Source organism: Babylonia areolata, chromosome 14 (assembly GCF_041734735.1).
Source record: "Babylonia areolata isolate BAREFJ2019XMU chromosome 14, ASM4173473v1, whole genome shotgun sequence".
Taxonomy (NCBI): Eukaryota; Metazoa; Mollusca; class Gastropoda; order Neogastropoda; family Buccinidae; genus Babylonia; species Babylonia areolata.
In genome coordinates, this window is record NC_134889.1 from 13,873,590 (window position 1) to 13,896,965 (window position 23,376).

The 23,376-nt window shown below is 42.5% G+C and overlaps 1 protein-coding gene across 1 annotated transcript in view; it reads right to left on the minus strand.

Annotated features, from left to right (window-relative positions):
- The window catches only part of LOC143289843 (carbohydrate sulfotransferase 11-like), a 42,007-nt gene that overhangs the window by 1,687 nt on the left and 16,944 nt on the right, over nucleotides 1–23,376 (minus strand). Inside the window, exons 3-6 of the mRNA XM_076599028.1 lie at nucleotides 17,456–17,759; nucleotides 5,605–5,807; nucleotides 4,320–4,511; nucleotides 2,548–2,704 (exon numbers count right to left, since the gene is read on the minus strand). Of these exons, the coding sequence (XP_076455143.1) occupies nucleotides 2,548–2,704; nucleotides 4,320–4,511; nucleotides 5,605–5,807; nucleotides 17,456–17,759 (856 nt within the window). The remainder of the gene's footprint in view (nucleotides 1–2,547; nucleotides 2,705–4,319; nucleotides 4,512–5,604; nucleotides 5,808–17,455; nucleotides 17,760–23,376) is intronic.

Below are 23,376 nucleotides of genomic sequence, written 5' to 3' on the forward strand. Positions count from 1 at the left end.
ACTTGGAAGTCAATGTTTCAGTGATTATTTTCATGGACAAAATATTTAGAAGTCAATGTTTCAGTGATTATTTTCATGGACAAAATATTTGGAAGTCAATGTTTCAGTGATTATTTTCATGGACAAAATATTTAGAAGTCAATGATTCACGTCAATGATGTACAAGTAGTATGTGTCACTGTTATGTGTTCTGTCCAGAATTTGTATTTCTTTCCATTTAATTGCAAACAAGAAAATCGAGGTCACGCCGTCACTCATCGCCAACGCTACTACAACCGGGTGGGATGCGGTTATATGGTGTTTTTGGAATCCCGGAAATGGCCTCAACGAAATAAACCGTTAATGATACGGGAAACATGGCTTATTCGGGAGACTTACACACTCTTATTGGTATGACTGTGAAGATTTTTTTCCTACGATTTTTAAGCCAAAGTTGGTATCGACGGACAAAGCATTTCCAGAGAAAACGGCAATGTTAAAGTTTACCACGGACACACACACACACAAACACACACACACACACACACACACACAACCGAACGCCAGGTTAAAACATAGGCTCACTTTGTTCACACAAGTGAGTCAAAAATAAAATAAAATAAACTTCTCTTTTTTTAACTAAAAAAACACCAGCCCGAAAATGATTTTATGTTAAAAGCAACGACAAAATGGCACGCCACTTGCACTGCAGTGGGCACGAAATCTGAAGAATCCGCGAACTGATCTGTTCATTGTGACGTTCAGTGTCAACCAAGCTCTTGGAAGTCACAATCGTCATTAATATGTGTGTTTTGATTGATGGGAAGGCTTCAAACTATAACAACAACAATAATAATAATGTTAATAATAATGATAATAATAATAATAATGGATACTTATATAGCACACTATCCAGAAATCTGCTCTAGGTGCTTTACAAAAACGCTTTTGATAACATAAAACATTATATCTATGTTGCATACACACACCAAAATGTGACCACACACACACACACACACACACACACACACACACACACACACACGCATGCACGCACGCACACACACACACACACTGCATACATACATTTTAACATACATGTGTATCTAACAGCTACCCTAACACATACGCACACATAGGCAGGCACAAACTTACATGAACACACGCACACACAATACACATTCATATACATGCATGTAGTTATGTAACATAGTCAAGCACACCTGACGAAAAGGAAGTGGACCTGCCACAATTGAACTTATTGCTGAGGGAAAAGGTGAGTTTTGAGACGAGATTTAAAAGATGCGAGGGAATCAGAATGACGGAGGTTATCAGGAAGCTTGTTCCACGTCTTTGGCGATTGAAAAGAAAACGATCTGTGTCCATAGGTCTTACTTCTGACGTGAGGTATCCTGAGAAGTCGAGTATCAGAGGAAGAACAGAGCTGGCGAGACGGGGTATAGATATGGAGGAGTTCAGAAAGATACTTGGGCCCAGATCCGTTGACTGCAGAAAAGGTCAGAGTGGATAGGTTATAGTCTATTCGATCAGAAACAGGCAACCAGTGGAGAGACTGAAGGAGTGGAGAAACATGGTCAAATTTAGAAGCTCTGCAAATGAGTCTGGCAGCGTTATTCTGAATTCGTTGGAGTCTGTCTAACAGGTATTTGGGAAGGCCGGCCAAAAGAGAGTTGCAGTAATCCAATCTTGAGAGAACCAGAGAGCATACAAGTGTCTTGGTTGCATCAGTTGAGAGATAGTGGCGGATAGAGCTGATTCTACGCAGTTCCAAATAGGCAACTTTACAGATATTCGAAATGTGCTGTTGGAAGGAAAGAGACTGGTCCAGGATTACACCAAGACTGCGAACAGAGGGAGAAAGTGAAACAGGTGTGCTATTGATCAGAACAGAGTCAGGAAAGGAAGGATGTTGACGAAACTTCTTTGGACAGGTTATCATAAATTCAGTCTTATCATCATTTAATTGCAGCTTGTTGAGAGTCATCCAGTCCTTTAGGCCAGCAATGCACTCCTGTGTTTGAGTCACCAGTGCATCAAATTCAGCTATGGAAGACGACTGATAAAGTTGTGTGTCATCAGCAAAGCTCTCATGCGACATCGCATGATGACTGATGACATCCGACACAGGAGCCGCATACAGCACGAAAAGAACAGGACCTAGGACGGACCCTTGTGGGACACCATATTTCAAGGCAGATACTGTAGAGTATGTACCATTTACACACACTTTCTGTGTACGATCTGACAGGTAAGACGTGATCCATGCTAGTGCAGTGTCAAGAATACCAAAGGAAGTTTTAAGTCTGTTCAAGAGGATAGAGTGGTCGATAGTGTCAAAAGCTGCTGACAAATCTAAGAGAGTGAGAACAGATATCTTATTCTTATAATAACAATAATAATAATAATGATAATAAGAGAGCTTCAAAAATATTCATGCACTTCAAACGAAAAATATGAACATGAGTATACACACACACACACACACACACACACACACACACACACACACACACAATCTTATGACAGGCTGTATCAAAAAGGCCTCACCTGGCTGAGAGCGAGTGAAGATGTTCAAAGTTGTAATCCGTCAAAATGACGACTTCGTCACGGCGATACGTGATGACGTCATAGCCGTCCAGAAGGTTCTGGAGACCGAAGTGCTCCAAGATGGCGCGAGCATCCTTCATGAATGTTTCTTGCTTGCCTGTCAAAGAAGAACCCAAACATGTTCCAACACTCCCCTTGGGGCACTAGGAAAGTGGACATGAGTTATCGCATGGTTCTAAACATCAGGTAGGCCTGCACCAATCGCATCACCAAACAAGTACGTCAAACCATCAAGCAGCACATTGGACCATACGAAGATCTACTGACATACGGAAACTACGCTGGTGAGGCCAAATAACAAGATCCAGTGGCCTTCAGTGCTAAAACAACCCTTCGAGGACCTGTTGTGGACGGTAACGGAGGGGAAGACAGGAAAACAGAAATAAAAAAAAACAAAGTAACAAAAAACCAACTGCACACACACACACACACACACACACACACACACACACACAACACAACACACACACACACACAACACAACACAACACAACGCACCACACCACACCACACGCACACCACACACACACCACACACAGACACACAACACACCACACACAACACAACACAACACAACACACGCACACAAACAAACAAAACAAAAAACCCGATAACGATGGACCATTGCAGACAGGTCAAGAAAACCATTTGCAGAGACCCAGGCTTTGACAAACAATCGACGGACCTGGACGACAAACGTGAACACTTCTGTGTGGCACCCGCGTGACTTCACTGGAACTAAAGAGGAAAAATAACAACCAAGAAAAAGAAGTAAACGCCGGCAGAGCACTGAGCTACTTACCGGCGGTAAACAACAGTCCGGCTACTCACGCGCGAAAAAGACTTCCCCAAATCACACTGAATCACAGTTTATTTTTAGCCTGTTCAAACGTGGCGCATCAGAACAGTGGAACAGAACATGAGACTGCTCACGGGCGGAAAGGACGAATTCCCAATTTACGTTGCCATGACACCGCAAGAGGTGGAAAGCTTCAACACAGATTCACGTGGTTTGTGATGCGAATAGTTTCTCTCTCTCTCTCTCTCTCTCTCTGTCTCTCTGTCTGTCTGTCTCTCTTTAACACACACACACACACACACACACACACACACACACACACCACGCATTATTACATACACATGTTAATATCAAAGAATCGCACTGATTTTTTTTTTCTTTGTTATTGTTCATTGTTATTTTTCTTAGAGATGAAAGATAAGGAAAATGAAGCGCATTTTCGTCTGGACGGTAAACAAACGAACATGCATATACAAACACGCGCGCGCGTACTCGCACGCATCTTCCCACCCGTCCAAAAGACCTTGAATGGCGATCTGGACGCCTGTCATTCGGATGAGACGATGAACCGAGGGCCGGAGTGTAGCATGTTCTTAGAGCACGTAAAAGAACCCATGGCAACAAGAGAGTTGTCCCTGGCAACATTTCGTAGTATACTAAGTTTCATTTTAACAAACAAGTGTGTGTGTGTCTGTGTGTGTGTGTGTGGGCGCGCGCGACTGACGCCTGAATGAATGACACAGGAAACAAACGGTGAGCTTCCAAAAGCTTGTTGTGCAAACTGATGACTCGTGTTTGTGAATCTCTTACAGCTTGGTCTCTGACCGACTATTGGCGCTATATAAGTATCCATATCAGTCAGTCGTCACTGTCAGCAATATTATTGTGGTGATTGCATGTGATCAGAACTGACCAATGAAAAAGGGCTTGAACTGGCACGGATCACAGACATATTGGATTGGTCGCCAGTGACCATCGAGACTTCCGCTTCCTCTTCGCTCTGATTGGTCCACGATGAACTCCAGGAACTCTTCAAACGTGACGTCATTTCCGCATGACAGGCTGGAGGCACTGGAATTGGATCTGCGGGCTACAATCATTTTCCCTGGAAAAGAAAGGTTTATTTTAGAAACCGTCCAGGATGAACGAGAAGAGACGGGATGCATTCTCTGTCTGTCTGTCTGTCTGTCTCTTATTTTCTCTGAGTCTCTCCATCGTTATCTCTCTGTCTTATCTCCAACACATTCACACACTCTCTCTCTCTTCTCCTGATTCTCTCTCTCTCTCTCTCTCCTCCCCTTCTCTCTTTCTCTCCAACATACACTCCCCATTCTCTTCCCCAACGCTCCCTCTATCTTTTTCTTTCTGCCTCATTAAACAAAAATTCTCTATTTCCCAGTCTCACTCTAAGTCTCTCTTTCTCTCTCCTCAGTTTTTCTCACACACATTTTCATTCACCCTCTTACTCTCTTTCCTCTCTTTCTCTCACTTTCTCTTTCACACTCCCGATCTTTTTCTCTCTCTCTATCTTCTTCACAGAGCTGGAACTCTCGAAACCTCACGTCAATTCCACAGAAAAAGCTGAAGGCATTGGAATAAGGTCTGTGAACTCTCTGTCTGTCTGTCTCTCCCTCTCTTTCTCCCACCCCATCTCTCTCTCTCTCTCTGTCTCTTTTTTCTGTGTCTCTCTCTCCGTCTTTCTCTCTCTCACCCCCCCCCCCCCTCCATCCCCCTCTCTTTCTCCCACCACACCCCCCCTCTCTCTCCCTCTTCTCCCCATATCTTTCGCCCACCCCTTCTCTCTCTCTTCCACCCCCCTCTCTTTTCCCTCCCTCCCACCGTCATCTCTCTCCCTTTCTCCCATCCCCATCTCTCTCTCTTTCTGTCTCTCTCTCCGTCTTTCTCCCTCTCTTTCCTGTTTCTCTCCTCTCTCCTCCTCTCTTTCTCCCACCACAACTCTCTCTCTCTTCTCCCTCCCTTTCCCTTTCTCCCAACCCCCACATCTCTCTCTCTCTTTCTTTCCCTCTCTTCCTCCCACTTCCATCTCTCTCTCACCCCCACCCCCCCTTTCCCTTTCTCCCACCCCCATCTCTCCCTCCCTCTCCCTCCCCCTCTCTCTCTCTGTCCAACTGTCCACTCCCCCCCCCTCATTTCCCCGCCCCCACCAACCCCCGACACCCCCTCATCCCGGACCTCACCCACGGACCCCCAGTAGTCCGGCAGGAGGAGTTTGTCCAGGAAGGCGGACCACACCCGGGAGTAGGGGTCGCGGGTGAACATGAAGCGCGTGCTGTCCTCACCGAGGACCACGTGCCTGTCCCCGGCCCTCTGGAGGCGGTGCATCTTCATGCGTCGGCGGCTCGAGTCGTGGGCCAAGGTCCGGCTAATGTCGAAGGGAGTCCTTGTGAAGGAACACACACACACACACACACACACACACACACACACACACACACACATGCACGCACACAGTGTGGAGCTGATCGAGTTTTTGCGGCTCATATATATATATATATATATATATAGAGAGAGAGAGAGAGAGAGAGAGAGAGAGAGAAGACCACTAGAAGACCTAAGATGCATGCCCATAGAAAAAGAATACTTCCAGGACACTGGCAGATGACACAAACGGGAAGTCTTTTGGGTTGCAAAGCTCTGGACCTTGAGCCCTTACGGTCTCAACACCCAGGATTAGCTTAACGACCCTTTTCTTACGCTCACTGGCCATGCCAGACAGTTCCTCCAGACTCAGTGTGTGTGGTACATGTGAAAATGTGTGTCCACGGATGTGTGTGTATGCATATGTGTGGGTATACGTGTGTATGTGCATACATGCATGCATGTGTATAAATGGGGAGGTAGGAGGGAGGTAGGAGGGTGGTGGGCAGGGTAGGGGGGTGGAGAGGTCCTCAGGGGGAGAGGAGGGGAGAGAGGAGGAGTCAGGAGGGGGTGGGGGTGGCAGGGGTGCGAAAGATGGGGAGTAGAAGATGAGTGAGCAAGGGGTAAAGGGAGGAAGAGAGAGAAGGGGGGGGAAAGAGAGAGAGAAGGGGGGGGGGGGGCGGAGGGTGAAGGATGTGGGGGGGGGGGGGGGGGGGGGGGGCTGGAGGTGGGAGAACATATGTACAGTAAAAGAGCGAGCATAAAAAGAATTCAGACTGAAAATTACGTCAAGTATGACACAGTAACATTTTGCGTCACGTACTACTTTGACGTAGTTACACTGATTACGTCACTGAGGAAGGTCCGAGACCGAAAATTTCGTTCTGGTGCAAAAAGCTTGTTATCATATATATATATATATATATAGAGAGAGAGAGAGAGAGAGAGAGATTCAAAAACTTTATTACTCAAGGATAAAGATTTTAGGCATTGCCTAGTCTTCCAATCTGTCCTTGTGACAACAAAAACAGTAACGATAAGACACAACAATAATAACAATAGTAAATACTACCACTACCACCACTACTACTACTACTACTACTAATTATAATACTAATCAACGGACCATCATCATCATAAAAAATATAATGAAGGGAACACTGTCACACACTCACACCCACCCAATCACACACATATGCACACACTCATCCCCAAACACACACACCCTTATGCATATACATATTTGCACATATACCCACATGCATGCATATGTCTACATGTACATACAGATATGTATGCATACGTATACATAAACATAATTAGGTATCAAATCATATTGTAGTACATTACAGATCATATTGTAGTACAATAGCAAATATTGAACAAAAAGAAAGGGAAAAAAAATCAAGAAGTAAAGGGGTTATTAAGACTGTCAAATTAATCACCACACAGAATACAGGAAAGAGGCACGACTGAAATGAAAATATATAAACAGAGCAGAGAAATATAGTTATATCACTGTACATATACAACAGTGATGAGAAACCTGACGCTGATGTGGCAGGCAATAACATCCAATCAATAGCTTGCATGTAATACATAAAAATCACAAAAGGTTGAAAATAAGATGAAACACGTTAGTGTATGTAAAGGAACAGACAGCGCATACGTTTCACAAAGGGCATGATGTGTTTAGGCCGGTTATATTTGGTTTGGGGGTCTATTGTTTGTGGAGCAGAAGTTTTTGTACCCTTGATTTCAAGGACGATAATGAATCGCCTGTCTTGACGAACGTAGGAAGAGAGTTCCAAATAGGTGGTCCAAAAAATGCAAAGCTAGATTTGTACAAGTCAATGCGCACACGAGGCAGAATATAATTATCTGAATCGTAACGCTCTGTTGCCCTTTGAACAAATTCACTGAGGTACGGTGGTGACATGTGGTTGTGTACTTCAAGTTGAACATGAGGACCATTCTATTGTATTCAAATTGCTTGTACAGTGGTAATATTTCCAGTTTTGTTAATTTCTCATCTGTTGATAGTGAGTGGTCGGGTAGAATAAGTTTAGCTGCTCGTCTATGTAATGAGTTAATTTTTTTTAGCTGGTTGTGACTGGCATTGCTCCAGATTGTAGATGCATAATTGATATGAGAAAGACAATGTGCCCCGAAGAATAATTTTCGGGTTGGAGCATCGACATAATGTCTAAGTTTATTGAGTAAGAACAGATTGCGAGCTAACTGTTTGCAGACATGGTTAATATGAGCTTGCCAGTTTAGTTCTTTATCAATTATTACCCCAAGAACGCGGTGCTCACAAACTTGTTCAACTGGGTTCTTGTTTACCTCAAGTTTTAGAGTGAGAGGCTTACGTTGGTGTTTTTGTCTGGATGTCAGTGCCATACTTTTTGTCTTATGTGGGTTAAGTTCCATGTGATTCTGGTAACACCAGTCTAAGATGTCATTTATTCCCTGTTGTAGCGATGATTGTACAACAGCGATGTTGGTGTCACTACAATGAAGAGAACTGTCATCAGCGAACAGATCGCAGATGACGTTGCCAGGTGATATGTGCATCGGCAAGTCATTTATATAGATGCAAAAGAGTAGAGGTCCAAGAATAGAGCCTTGCGGTACACCACGATCTACATGACCTTGAGAAGAGTACGTGCCATTTAAGTAAACACGCTGTGTTCTGTTTTCCAGGTAAGACCGGAAGAATGAGCCAGCTGACTGGTTTTTAGTATATTCATTTAATTTGTTTATCAGTATTTCGTGATCCACAAGATCAAAGGCCTTCTTGAAATCAAGGAAAACTGTTCCAGTGATCTTGTTATGATTAATTGCAGATAACCACGTGTCGCAAAGTCGGGTTAAGGCTGTGTGACAGGAGTGATAACGGCGAAAGCCGGACTGAAGGGGATGAAAGAGGTTGTTTTGCTCCATGTGTTTCATAAGGTGTTTGTGGACGTGCTTTTCAAGAGGCTTGGAAACAACGGACAGTATGGATATTGGTCTAAAGTTGTTGAGATCTGTAATATCTTTTGATTTTGGCAGTGGGATTACTTTTGCTGTTTTTAGTGCAGCTGGAACGTTTCTGTTCAATGCACAAATTGTAAATATATGTAAGGGAGTCTACTATGTAGGGCAAAGCAAGTTTGAGAACAGATGCGTTTAAACTGTCTGGACCCATTGCCTTTTTATTCTTTAGATTTGAGATTAAGGATCCAACTTCATGAACAGCAAGTGGGGGAATAGTGAATGGTTCAGATTTAAGACGTTCTTGACAAAATGTTTGTAACGTCTGGGGGGTCATATAACATTCTGAAGGAAGGTCGTTTGTAGATGTCTGTGTTGACTGAGCTGTTTTTAGAAAATGGTCATTGAGTGAATCCGATGTCCACATAGTTGAGACAGCATTTGTTTTCTTTTTAGACTGATCTGTAATTTCATTAACAGCACGCCATAGTGTTGCTGTGTCTCTGTTGCTGTTGATAAGGTTCTTAAAATGATCTGACTTTGCTTGTTTAACTAAATCACACACTTTAATTCTTTGTTTTCTGTATTCGGTCTCCATCCCAGCAGCTTTTAAAACATCTCTTAATGCCATAGCTACGATGAGATCGTGCGTCAACCAGTTCGGAAGTGTTTTGTGTTTTACTCTCCTCGTCCGAAGAGGAGCATGTCTGTCAACGACTGCAAGAAAGGTTTCATACCATACTGTTAATGCTTGAGTGGGATCTGCAGTCATGAATACTTCATGGAAGGGTGCCAAGCTCAAATCAAGAAAAAATGCAGCGGAACTGAATTTTTTGAAAGAGCGGTATTGGATCGTTGTGTGGCCCTTGCTTTGTTTCCGAGGAAGTTTACAAGACCATGTACAGATAACCGGACAATGGTCACTGATGCTTTTGTTGGACACTGTTATGTTGTGCACCAAATCTTTGTTATTTGTGTAAATATGGTCAAGTAGTGTGGATGACGTTTTCGTGATTCTGGTTGCACTGTGAATGAGTTGATGCAAACCAAAGAGAGTAGTAGTAGATTCCCATGCGGGTTGTGGTTTAAACGGGTTAATGTTGAAATCTCCTGGCAGAATGACATTTTGTTTATGTTTATAAACATTGTCCATCATTTGTACAAAGTCATCATACCAAGGGAATCTAGCTGAGGGATTTCTATACAGAAAGCCTACAAGGAGAGGGGTGGACTTTGAAGGTTTGACCTGTAACCACATACATTCCACATTGTTGGTTTCTAGGTCAGGTCGTCTTTTTGTAAAATGGGAAATACTTTGATGAATGTATATCCCTAATCCTGTTTCACCATACTGATTTCCATCACGGCGAATGAAATCATAGTTAGGTATGGATAAGGCCTCGTTGCTGAATCGGAAATCAAGGCGTGTTTCACTGAGCCCGAGTATATGAATAGGAGGAGAACCATTTAGGAGCATGCATACATCGTGAAGCTTATTGTACAAATGATAAACATTCAGGTGTCCAAGCCGTAGTCCTTTCTCATTAGTAGACAAGTCAGACTGTTGCACATTAGTACCCATAGTGTAGACTAATAGTAAGGAGTATTTGACAAAACTATATACCTGTGGGGGAAAAGCACAAAGGGAAAAAAAAGTAAGATAATCACAAAAAATTAACGTAGATCGAGCAAATGTGTATTTTTGGCCGTTGCTGGACAGAGCAGTACTCAACACCACAGGATAGCGTTCACCAGTCAGACACAATCCTGTATCTAGCAAACGGCAAGCAAGCAAGCAGATTGAAAGCTTCAACAACAAAAAAGCGCGGCACAGCACAGTCAGGGAACCGCGGCACAGCACAGTCAGGGAACCGCGGCACAGCACAGTTAGAGAACCGCGGCACAACACAGTCAGAGAACCGCGGCACAGCACAGTACAGAGAACCGCGGCACAGCACAGTCAGAGAACCGCGGCACAACACAGTCAGAGAACCGCGGCACAGCACAGTTAGAGAACCGCGGCACAGCACAGTCAGAGAACCGCGGCACAGCACAGTCAGAGAACCGCGGCACAGCACAGTCAGAGAACCGCGGCACAGCACAGTCAGAGAACCGCGGCACAACACAGTTAGAGAACCGCGGCACAACACAGTCATAGAACCGCGGCACAGCACAGTCAGAGAACCGCGGCACAGCACAGTCAGAGAACCGCGGCACAGCACAGTCAGAGAACCGCGGCACAACACAGGGAACCGCGGCACAACACAGTCAGAGAACCGCGGCACAACACAGTTAGAAAACCGCGGCACAGTACAGTTAGAGAACCGCGGCACAGTACAGTTAGAGAACCGCGGCACAGTACAGTTAGAGAACCGCGGCACAGCACAGTCAGAGAACCGCGGCACAGTACAGTTAGAGAACCGCGGCACAGCACAGTCAGAGAACCGCGGCACAACACAGTCAGAGAACCGCGGCACAACACAGTTAGAAAACCGCGGCACAACATACAATTAAGGAACGGCGGTACAGCACACAATTAAAGAACCGCGGCACAGCGCAGTCAGGGAACCGCTGCACAGCGCACAGTTAAAGAACCGTGGCAAATCTCAGTTACTGAACCACGGCACAGCAAAATTAGAGAACCGCGGCACAGTCCAATACAAATTATCGGAGAACAACGATACAGCGAAAATGTCAAATAAAGAAGAAGAAGAAGAAGAAGTCTTGCAACAAATAAAAAGTGAGAATTTGGACTTTTAACGCTGATAGAGACTGAAAACATACAGGGTAGAGCAACAAATCAGTCAATGCCGAGTTCTTAATAAATTGCTCTGAGAAATGTAGTGCACTTAGAAAAAAAAAGAAAAAAAAGAAGAAAACACAACAAAGAATAATGTTGAAAAACAAACAGACAAACAAACAAACACACACACACAACAACAACAACAACAACAAAAGCATATAGGAAGAGCAAAAAAAAAGAAAAGAAAAAAAAAGAAATGTCAATTGATTTCTTAAAGTACACAATTTCTTGAGTCTGTTTATGATACAGTAGTACCATAGAACTTAGCACCAGATTTAGGATTGTAGAGATTGTTGATCAGTGTGCGAACTGCCAGGTTCAAGGTTCACAGTTAATTGCATCTTCACAGGATTCAAAGTTTGTCATGAAAACACACACACACACACACACACACACACAACCGCGCGCACGCGGGTTTCAGTTAAGAAGTTACAGCCAAAAGGGGGAAAGGCAGGTGGTGGCACCATGAATGGCCAGTTGTACCACATATGTGGCGGTGGTGTGTGGATGGGGAAGGCAGGGTGGTTCACAGGGGGAGGGAAATGTGCTGCCATGGGTCTGTAAACAGTGCCGCCGTATGACCACGGAGGCCGGTGTTGGCCATTTGACCACGGGGGCATGTGTTGCACACCACGGTCATGGGCGTGGAATGGACAGGGGCGGGACTGGTGAAGATGCTGTGATGCTGGTGGCATGGTCTCGCTTCGCTGCGCTGGCTGGCTGACTGGCCGAGTGGTGGTGGAGGAGGGTGGAGGGCGCTCTGCCGTTTGCGAGCGGAGCATGGGCTTCCAGTGGTGCGGGCCAGTATCTTGAATGGTAGTGGGGGAAGGTTAGAAAGGGGGACTGGTAAGAGTGTGGGAGGGGGTGGAAGGGAGCACATTTGTGTGTGTGAGAAGTTGACGTCGGTGGGAGGGCAAGTCAGGGAATGCTGTCTGTTTTTTTGGAGGAGGGAGGAGGGTGGACTTCGGATCATTCCTATTGGTATTTTTTGAAAGGGTTTCTCTATTAAATCTGGCCGCCATGTTAGGTGTTGGGTCCTCTCGGTCAGGCATACCAGCATGAAGAAGAGGACGTGATGGATAGGGGGCCGGGGGCGTGGGCAAAAGAGGTCGTTTTTGGAGGAAAAGATTTTGGGAAACATGTAACACGCCCCTCTTACTGGGTTCCGTAGCGCTGGAATATAGCGCCAGTCTCGGGGCCCCCTTCAATGTGGTGAAGGTGTTGTGATGGTCAGTGTACAACACCTTCATGTCGCTGCAGGCCTCTTTCAGACTGTTGTTGCTGGGACCTATGACGGCATTCAGTGGGTGTCTTCCTTTGGCAGGGATGATGGACGACGCCTGTATTGCCGCCCTGGGGAATACCCGGTGACACTGGGCAATGAGGGTCACCCACTGCTGCTTGGTCACACCTTTGGCCTCTGTTGCTGTGTGGGGCTCGTAGCAGTCGTTGACACCCACGTGAAAGACTGATTTCTTCACGGTGGGTGACGGGGTCTGCCGAGCAAGCCACTCCGTGAGGCTTGAGACCGTCATGTCTTTGGTAGACACTGTCTGGTGTTTGTCAGTGGGAGTGGGAGGGGTGCAGTGTGCATGGTCAACACGACTGGCTGTGGAATCCCCAAGAAGTACTACTGTCGCGCCCTTTGCAACAGTAGTCATCTGGAGAGGGGAGGCGGTGGGGAGAGGTGACTTAGGGGAGGGGGCTGGTATACTGCTGGACGAAGTGTTGATTAATCTATCATTTTCACTGTCTGCTGCCATGGATGAAGGTGTGTCAGGTGTAGGTGTGTAGACAGGCTGAGATGGAAGGGGCTCCGTGGACTGGGGTGGGCGTTGTTTTGGGGATTTGGAAAGAGAGGTTTGGGGCTTGGGTGTCTGTTGTTTCTGTTGTTTTGGAGGTGAGGTTGCGGAGGGAGTAGTCTGATGTTTCATTTGAGTTCTCAGGGCGTCCAGTTCAATTTTGAAGGACTGTCTTGCCTGATGTAGAGCTGACCTCAGGGCGGGGATTTCTGCCTCCAGGGATTGTTGTTGTCTGAGGAAATCCTCCCTGGGGATGAAGTCACCCTGACAGCAGCTGCAGGTTGTAGACATAGCGGCACTGTCATTGTTAGTGTCTTCTACCGTCTGTTGGTCACTGATGCTGTCAATGTTGCTGGTGTCTGCTACAGTCTGTTGGTCATCACTGTCATTGTTGGTGTCTGCTACAGTCTGTTTGTCACTGATGTTGTCAATGTTGCTGGTGTCTGCTACAGTCTGTTGGTCATCACTGTCATTGTTGGTGTCTGCTACAGTCTGTTGGTCACTGATGTTGTCAATGTTGCTGGTGTCTGCTACAGTCAGTCTGTTGGTCATCACTGTCATTGTTGGTGTCTGCTACAGTCTATTGGTCACTGATGCTGTCAATGTTGCTGGTGTCTGCTACAGTCAGTCTGTTGGTCATCACTGTCATTGTTGGTGTCTGCTACAGTCTGTTTGTCACTGATGTTGTCAATGTTGCTGGTGTCTGCTACAGTCTGTTGGTCATCACTGTCATTGTTGGTGTCTGCTACAGTCAGTCTGTTGGTCATCACTGTCATTGTTGGTGTCTGCTACAGTCAGTCTGTTGGTCATCACTGTCATTGTTGGTGTCTGCTACAGTCTGTTGGTCATCACTGTCATTGTTGGTGTCTGCTACAGTCTGTTGGTCACTGATGTTGTCAATGTTGCTGGTGTCTGCTACAGTCTGTTGGTCATCACTGTCATTGTTGGTGTCTGCTACAGTCTGTTGGTCACTGATGTTGTCAATGTTGCTGGTGTCTGCTGTAGTTTGTTGGTCATCACTGGTGTTTTCAATGTTACTGTTATCTGCTGTAGTCAGTTGGTCATCAGTGAAGTTTACTATGTCTATGTCAGGATGTTCCGTCGCTGTGTCGCTTTTGCCGGTGTTGTATGTGGTATGGTTTTCCGTAGTTTCTGTCGTGGAGATGTCACTGCTGGTGATGTCTGGGGTGGGTGTGTCTGCAGAGAATGGAGAAGTCAGACCGCCATCTGCTGGAGCACTGTGGTAGAACGAGCCATCAAGTGAGGGGCTGTGAGGTGGAGAGGGGCAGTGAGAAAGGGTGTGGGGATTGGGGTTTTCCGGAATTAAGGGGAGAGGCGTGTTGATCTGGTCTCCTGTCTGTGCGTCCCGCTGAGTCTGCTGCTGCGGTGTAGCTCTGTCGGGAGATGTGGCGAGAAGTGTGTTGACTTGGTCTGTCTGCGAGTCTTCATGAGTCTGCTGCTGTGGTGTAGCTCTGTCGGGAGATGTGGCGAGACGTGTGTTGACTTGGTCTGTCTGCGAGTCTTCATGAGTCTGCTGCTGTGGTGTAGCTCTGTCGGGAGATGTGGCGAGACGTGTGTTGACTTGGTCTGTCTGCGAGTCTTCATGAGTCTGCTGCTGTGGTGTAGCTCTGTCGGGAGATGTGGCGAGAAGTATGTTGACTTGGTTTGTCTACGAGTCTTCCTGAGTCTGCTGCTGTGTAACGCTGCGTGTCAGGGGCCGGCGGGGGCGTGTACTGGGCAGGTCAGCGGCTAATTTATGGACGATGGCACGCAGCCTGTGGAATTCCTCGTCCACCCAGGCACCGCACGCGCGGCCCTGCACCAGAATCTTGTTGGTTGTGTAGTATATGTAAACCTTCAATACCTTCTTCTGTGGCTTATTTTTTAAACAAATTTCTAATGTTGACTGGAATAAATCTGAGGGAAGGGTACTATAATCAATAGGCAAGGGTTCAGTATATTTTTGCCGATTGTTAGCGATGTCCGTCCACGTGCATGAAACTTGTTTGGGAGCATACGTCCCAACATAACGGTGATAAAGTGAAAAACGCCAGTGGGGCAAATGTTCAGTTACGGTATCTATTGTTTTCTGTATAGGGTCTAATGTGTGTGTTATGCGTTCAAGAAACTGATCCTTGACCGCTGTGACTTCAGTCTTTTGCATGGATCGCGTCACTCGATCCATGCTAGCCACAGAACCTTGCTGTGGCAGTCCGCTGTGTTGAAATTAGGTCATGATGGCGGGGCACTCTACACGAACCGGTGAAAGACTAACACACACAATCTGAGAACATCCATTAGCACATGTCTGATCACATAATATGACATCGACGATGAGTTAGAGAAGTCCAGTATGAAACCAAACACCACTTCATTTTCTTCACAATACACGGTGAAACATGTAGAATATAGCGAACAGTGAGAGCACAATCTGACAACCTCCCACACATCCGAGACACACACACACACACACACACACACACACGCACGAAGCATTGAATAGATTACCTCATGAATGTTGCTGAATAATAAATTTTGTGTTAACTATTTTTTGGTTGATTTGATTTGTCGATTTACTTTTAATGTTATGTCATTTTCTTATTGTTATTTATTTATGAATCCCCCTTCAGTAAGGGTCTCTGGCCTTATCTGAATAGAACATTCTCTCTCTCTCTCTCTCTCTCTCTCTCTCTCTCTCTCTCTCTCTCTCTCAACATTGTAATTATATGATGTGTTCGTACTTATACGATGGGTTTTGATGTTCAGGCATAAATGATTATTTCATTATCTATAAGTTCTTTAGTATGTGTTTGTATTGATATGATGTGTGTCGATATTACATGCGTAAATATTTTTCATTTATATGTACTTTGTTTTTTGTGTACTGTCCAAACCTTCGAGACGAACGACTGAAAAAAAGGCACATTTACCCCCTGTCACATGTACTTTAAGCTAATGACAAAGTGTCAAAGTGTCGCAAATCTCTTATCAGTTTATGTTGTTTCAATTCTGCTTTTTCCTTTCTGTTCCATTTCATCTGTTTTGCACAATTTTGTTCTGATTCGTACCTACTATGTCACTAGAGCTTTACAGCTAATGACATTAAACATTTCAGTGTTCTCTCTCTTTCTTCCACGCCCCCCCCCCTCCTCTCTCTCTCTCTCTCTCTCTCTCTCTCCTTTCTCCCTTCTCTCTCTCCCAAGTCAAGTTGTGTTCAGGGCTGCCGGAGGGTCTCAGTGTTGTGTGAATGTTCCGTTGCTGGAGAAAGAGACACAGGAGTTTTCTTCGGTAATATACAGGCCATGCACCCTCCGTCATGAAGGATACGTGATGCAACTGGAGAGCACTACAGAGGTATAAAGAAACAACACAATTCTACCACCATCCCAGGGCCTGAGAAACTTGACGTAAATGGTGTAAGCCAATAAGTTGGTAAACCTCGCACCAATGCTACCAACATTCCCAATTCACCAACAAGCCTACACTCACTTTGCTGCACGTTGTATACCCACTTAATTCTGATTTGGGATTGGTATTTGCTAAAGTTAATTACGGATTCCTTAGGGGATGGTATTAACAATGGACAACGTGAACATGGAGGGTAGGCTATGAAGGCAAACACAGAGACTGAGGGACAGTGATCACATGCACTGCCTGTTATCTACAGACGAACCGATCTCGGGCTAATCAGTATACGCGCTCGCGCACACATACACACACAAACATTCACACACACACACACACACACACACACACACACACACACACACACACACACACACACATTTCGTCTAAAACTATGATAAAAAAAAAAAATCAGTGTGGATAGACTTTAAGCAAAAGAACGAACGAACGAACGAACACACACACACACACACACACACACACACAAAGAGAGAGGGAGAGAGAGAGAGAGAGAACAGGTAGGCAACAACAGCAACTGATATTAAACACCGAGTCCATTCGATCAACCCATACATCCAGGTAAACACAAGCAAATGAAAGCGGAATAGACACAGAAGCAACGACAGCAATAGACCAAACAAAGGGGCAATGAGACAAACAAAGAAACAAAACCACCCTGACCTCACAGTTGCCCCTCCTGTGTCGTTATTCAAAAACCGGAATATCCTGATCCAGAACGTGCAGCCGGCTTTAGGCACCACGCAGTAAGACATGCGCGCTGAGGGCTTCCGCTCGAACACGAGGATGTTCATCGTGTCTCCTTGGGAACTGTTGACGCATGCGCGTTGTGCTCGCTGGCGTCTGTCGACTCTGTGACTCGGGGAGGAGAGGTCCGGGGCGCGGTTGATGTAGGTCAGAGAGTCACTGGTGGGTCCGTCCCCTGCTTCCCTGCTGTCCACACCCACTGCACGAGAGCTGGAAGCGCCTGGAACCGTGTTGGTGGTACAGTTCGGGTTTATATATATATATATATATATATATATATATATATATATATATATATATATATATATATATATATATATTTTATATATATATATATATATATATTTTTTTTTTTAAATCTATCTATCTATCTCTTATTTATTTATTCATTAAACTCATCCACGCCTGTTACCCCGCCTGACACATGGGCCGCCAGCAAGCACTCTCCAGACATCCCGGTCCTGTGCCAGTCGCTCTAGCGGTCCCCAGGTGCGGCCTGTCCTCCTGTTGATGTCTGTCTTAAAGTATCGGCGCCATGTATTTCTTGGCCGGCCTCTTTTTCCCTTTCCGCTGCGGGTTCTTTCTTTCTTTCCTTATTTATTTTTAGTTATGTGTTCATGTATTCATTTTATATCTGTTGCCTATAGTCCAGCCGACCACACAGGGTCATAATCATCAGGGCTGAAAAACAGTAAATTTAGGTCCTGCAGAACCTGGGGGGAAAAAGGACACCTGGAAAAGAAAACTAAGCACACGTATACCAGGCTACCTGGCCAGCACATACATTCCTGCTATAAAAAAAAAAGAAAAAAAGGACATGCCTTTGACGTTGACAATTGCATTAGAGGAACGAAGAGAATGAATCATAAATCAAACATATCCATAATATAATAAAACTAAGTATATATAATAACAGGCTTACAAAAATAGAAATTGCATACGGGCATGTTCATAACAAGTCCCAGGCGCAAATAAGAATTAATATAACAAAGCAAGAATGCCCAATTGCCGAATGAATACAGGGAAAAGACAACAACAAATCAATGCTTTCCTGAAAACAAACTCAGTGAATGTACCAGCAAGACAAACAACAACAACAAAAAACCCAACAACAACAAAAATAAAGAAAGAGACGACAGAAAGAAAAGGAAAAAATCTTAAACTAAGATAGCAATAGAAGAGCATGTGCGTGTAACATGCTCCCAACTGCGCACACGTTATGTTAACACAAACAAGACACAAACACAGGTTGGTTTTTTATTTTTTTTATTTATTTATTTATTTTTTTTTTTTTTTATTGTTTTTCCCACATGCATGCATCATGAGCACGTGCGTGCGACATACTCCCACTTATGCACACGCTATGTTAATACAAACATGACACAAAAATAGGCTCCCCCCCACATGCATGCATCATGAGCATGTGCGTGTAACATGCTCCCAACTGCGCACACGTTATTGTTAGCACAAACAGGACACAAACACAGGTTGTTTTTTTTTTTTTTTTTTTTTTTTTTTTCCAGTGATGCACGTCGCCTCGCCGCAGGAGCCCACTCACTTGACCAAGACTTACCTGTTTGTCTAAATGTGTGCTTTTCTCTTGATGTACTTTGTTTTTATTTTAATTTGTCCCGTCATGGATGATATAAATGATTGTCACTCAGTGATGGGTACTTATAAAGGAGTGTATTTTTCTTTATTTGAAAGCCTTTGCTCAGTTGTACTATGTACCATGCAAATAGAATGAGTGGATGCCCTTTAGACTCCACTAGAAAATATAGTACAAGTCATTAATTACTTGATATAATAGCCACAATAATAATAAAATAAAATGGAAAATATAAGCATTGTTTCCATGAACTGTCAAGGACTGGGTAACGTTAAAAAGAGGAGAGATGTTTTTCACTTTCTTAGACAAAAGAAACACTCCATTTATCTCCTTCAAGATACACATTTCGACCCAAATATTGAATCGTATGTTAGATCTGAATGGGGTTACACTTGTCACTTTGCATCTCATAATTCACAATCCAGAGGTGTTGCTGTTATGTTCAATAACAATTTTGAATTTAAAATTAAAAAGGTGTACAAGGATCCTAATGGAAACTGCATAATTATTTCCTTTACAACAGTAGAAAAGGATTTCTTAATTGTAAACATTTATGGCCCAAACAAAGATTCCCCAGAATTTTATGATGAACTGGAAAAAAATATTACACAGTTTGGATACCCAAACCTGATTATTGGAGGTGACTGGAATCTAGTTCTTGACCCACATAAAGATTATTCTAATTATAAACACATAAATAACCCCAAAGCTAGAGACAAAGTAGAAGATATTATGACAAACTTAGATATGTATGATGTTTGGCGAGACTTAAACCCTGATAGTACACGTTTTACATGGCGTAGACCATCCCCTTTTCAACAGAGCCGTTTGGACTTCTTCCTTATATCTGAATGTTTGATACAGTATGTGCACGAAGCAGACATCCAATATGGCTATAGGACAGACCATTCAATGATAGTTCTTAAACTTTCATTTGGCGAAAAAATTAAACGAAAATCTTTTTGGAAATTCAACAATTCTTTACTGAAAGATATAGATTATGTAAATGAAATTAAAGAAGAAATCAAACAAGTTATTAGAGAATATGCAGTTCCATTATACAATTATGAAGAATTAAGAAACATTCTAATGTCCGAAATACAGTGTGTAATATCAGACCAATTATTGTTAGATGTTCTATTAATGAAGATTAGATCAAAAACAATCTCATATGCCACAATGAAAAAACGTAAAACAGAGGAGGAAGAACAACAGTTAGAAATAGAAATACAGAACTTAGAAAGCAGGAATGTCAGAACATGTCAAGAAAATGATAGAATAGAAGAGAATAAGTTAAAGCTTGTAGATATTAGAAAAAAGAAGATGGAAGGAGTACTCATGCGTTCAAGGGCCAGATGGATAGCAGAAGGAGAAAAAGTATCAAAATACTTTTGTAATCTTGAAAAAAGGCACTTTGTAAATAAGAGTATGAAGAAATTAGTTACAGACAAAGGAGAAGAAATCCATGAACATAATGTAATATTAAAGGAGGTTCACGATTTCTATAAACATTTATATAAAAAGAGACTTATTCAAACATGTGAAATAGCAGATATTGTTAAGGAAATGGCTAAACTTAGTAATATAGAAATAGAAAACCTTGAGGGTGAAATTACTTATGAAGAAGCTACCCAGGCACTTAAACGCATGCAGAACAATAAGAGTCCAGGTACTGACGGCTTTTCTGCCGAATTTTTTAAATTCTTTTGGAAGGATCTTGGATACTTAATTGTCAGGTCACTAAATGAAGGTTTGAAGAAAGGTGAACTGTCACAAACACAGAAAGAAGGCATAATAATTTGTATACCAAAGGGTGACAAACCAAGAGAATTTATTAAGAACTGGAGACCGATATCTTTATTAAATGTTGTTTATAAAATTGGATCTTCTTGCTTAGCAAATAGAGTTAAGTCTGTGCTGTCCTCTTTAATTAGTGATGACCAAACAGGATTTATGTCTAACAGATTTATTGGTGACAATATTAGATTAATATATGATATGATTCATTATTTAAATTCAAAGCAGTTGCCTGGTTTATTGATTTGTATAGATTTTGAAAAAGCGTTTGATACTGTTGACTTCACTTTCATGATGAAAGTGTTAAAAGCATTTGGATTTGGTCCAGTCTTCTGTAGATGGATAAGTACTTTTTATCAAAATATTAAATCAGCAGTAGTAGTAAACGGAACGGCGTCTTCTTGGTTTCCAGTAGAGAGAGGATGTCGTCAAGGTGATCCCATTTCACCCTACTTATTTCTTCTATGTGTTGAAATCCTTGGCATAATGATAAGAGAAAATAAACTGATTAAAGGTATTAATATTAATAATACAGATCATAAAATTGCACAGTTTGCAGATGACACCCAATTGATGACCAAAGGAGATAGAATATCGTTTGAGGAGATCATAAGGACAACTGACTCGTTTAGTAGTTTTTCAGGATTATATATGAATGCAGGTAAAACTCAAGCAATATGGCTGGGTAGCAGAAAACAATGTCAAATTAGATATCTACCTCATTTAAAAATGGTATGGAACCCACCAAAATTTAAAATCTTAGGAGTGTGGTTTACTGTTGATTTAGAAGAATGTGAGGAATTAAACTATAAAGACAAAATGTCTGAAATTAGAATGTTATTTAGAATATGGATAAAAAGACCGATTACCCCTTTAGGAAGGATAGCTGTTCTCAAGTCACTGATTTTATCAAAAATAACCCAGTTATGGATGTTTCTACCAAATCCACCTGATGAATATATTGATGAGCTGCAGAAGGCATGTTTCAAGTTTATTTGGAACAAAAAACAGGATCGAATAAGTAGAAAAACAGTAATTAAAAGTACAATATTAGGAGGATTAGGAATGTTTGACATCAAACAATTTATTAAAGGTCTTAAACTGAGCTGGATACGTAAATTAAAGTTTTCAAACCATAAATGGACAATAATAATAAAAGAAAGCAATCCAGTTATCAAAGATATTGATAGATATGGACCCTGTCTACCAACACCTAATGATAAGAATAAGTTCTGGATCCATGTTTTCCAAGCCTACAAAGAATTTTGTCAGAAGGTCCCACTATTAAGTAGTAAAGAAGTTTTAGCAGAACCAATCTTTCTGAACCAAAATATTAAAATTGGAAGTAAGATTTTATCATACAGAAATTGGATGGAAAAGGGGGTCTGGAATATTTCTCATCTAGTGCACGGGGACAGTAGTTTCCTTTCCTATGAAGATTTTAGTCAAAAGCATGGAAATATAACAAATTTCCTTACTTTAAATGGTTGCATAAGGTCAGTTAGAAATTATATAAAAAACCTAAACATTAAAATTGATAATAACACTGCTTTGCAGATGAGAAAATCATTACAAATGATATATTCAGTGAAAAAAGGAACAAAAGTTTATTATGATACTCTAGTTAAAAACAATACGACCCCTAAATGCTGTAAGAAATGGAACGATTTGTTGCAACTGAACATTAATTGGAAACAGACATTTCACAAAATACACAAAATAAGTGATGTTAACTTAAAATGGTTTCAAATAAGATTAGTTCATAGGATTATTGCAACAAACAAATCACTGAAACAGATGAATATCTCTCATAATGATAAATGTAGCTTCTGTGGATCACATCCAGAAACCATTGAACACCTTTTTTGGAGATGTGAGATTGTGCAGAGATTTTGGACTGCTTTCCAAACTGATATTAATAACAAATGCAATAATGTATACAATGCCCAATTATGTGAAGAATTAGTTTTATTTGGAAACTCACACACATTTGCTACAGATGACATTTTAGATTTTATTATTTTACTTGCCAAAAACTTTCTGTACAAATGCAAATTCAATAAACAACCACCACAACTCAATGCATTTAAAACACAGCTCAGATACAGATACAAAATCGAAGAACATGCATCTTATATACTAATGAACCATCATGCTTTCCGTACAAAGTGGAACAGTTACCTTCCAATTATGGAAACTGTTACTTAATCATAATTTCACATGTTCCATAGTTACCATTCTATATAACAGTCCTTACTTTGTACTAATATGTCTTTATTTATTCCTCAATATGTATTATTTGTTGTTGTTTTTTTAACTTTTATAGTTCCTGTTGTCTTTACAATGTGACCAATCACAAATGTTCTTTTCCAATAATGCAGAAGTGGTATACTCATGATCATTATTATTATGACATTATAATGTCACCACT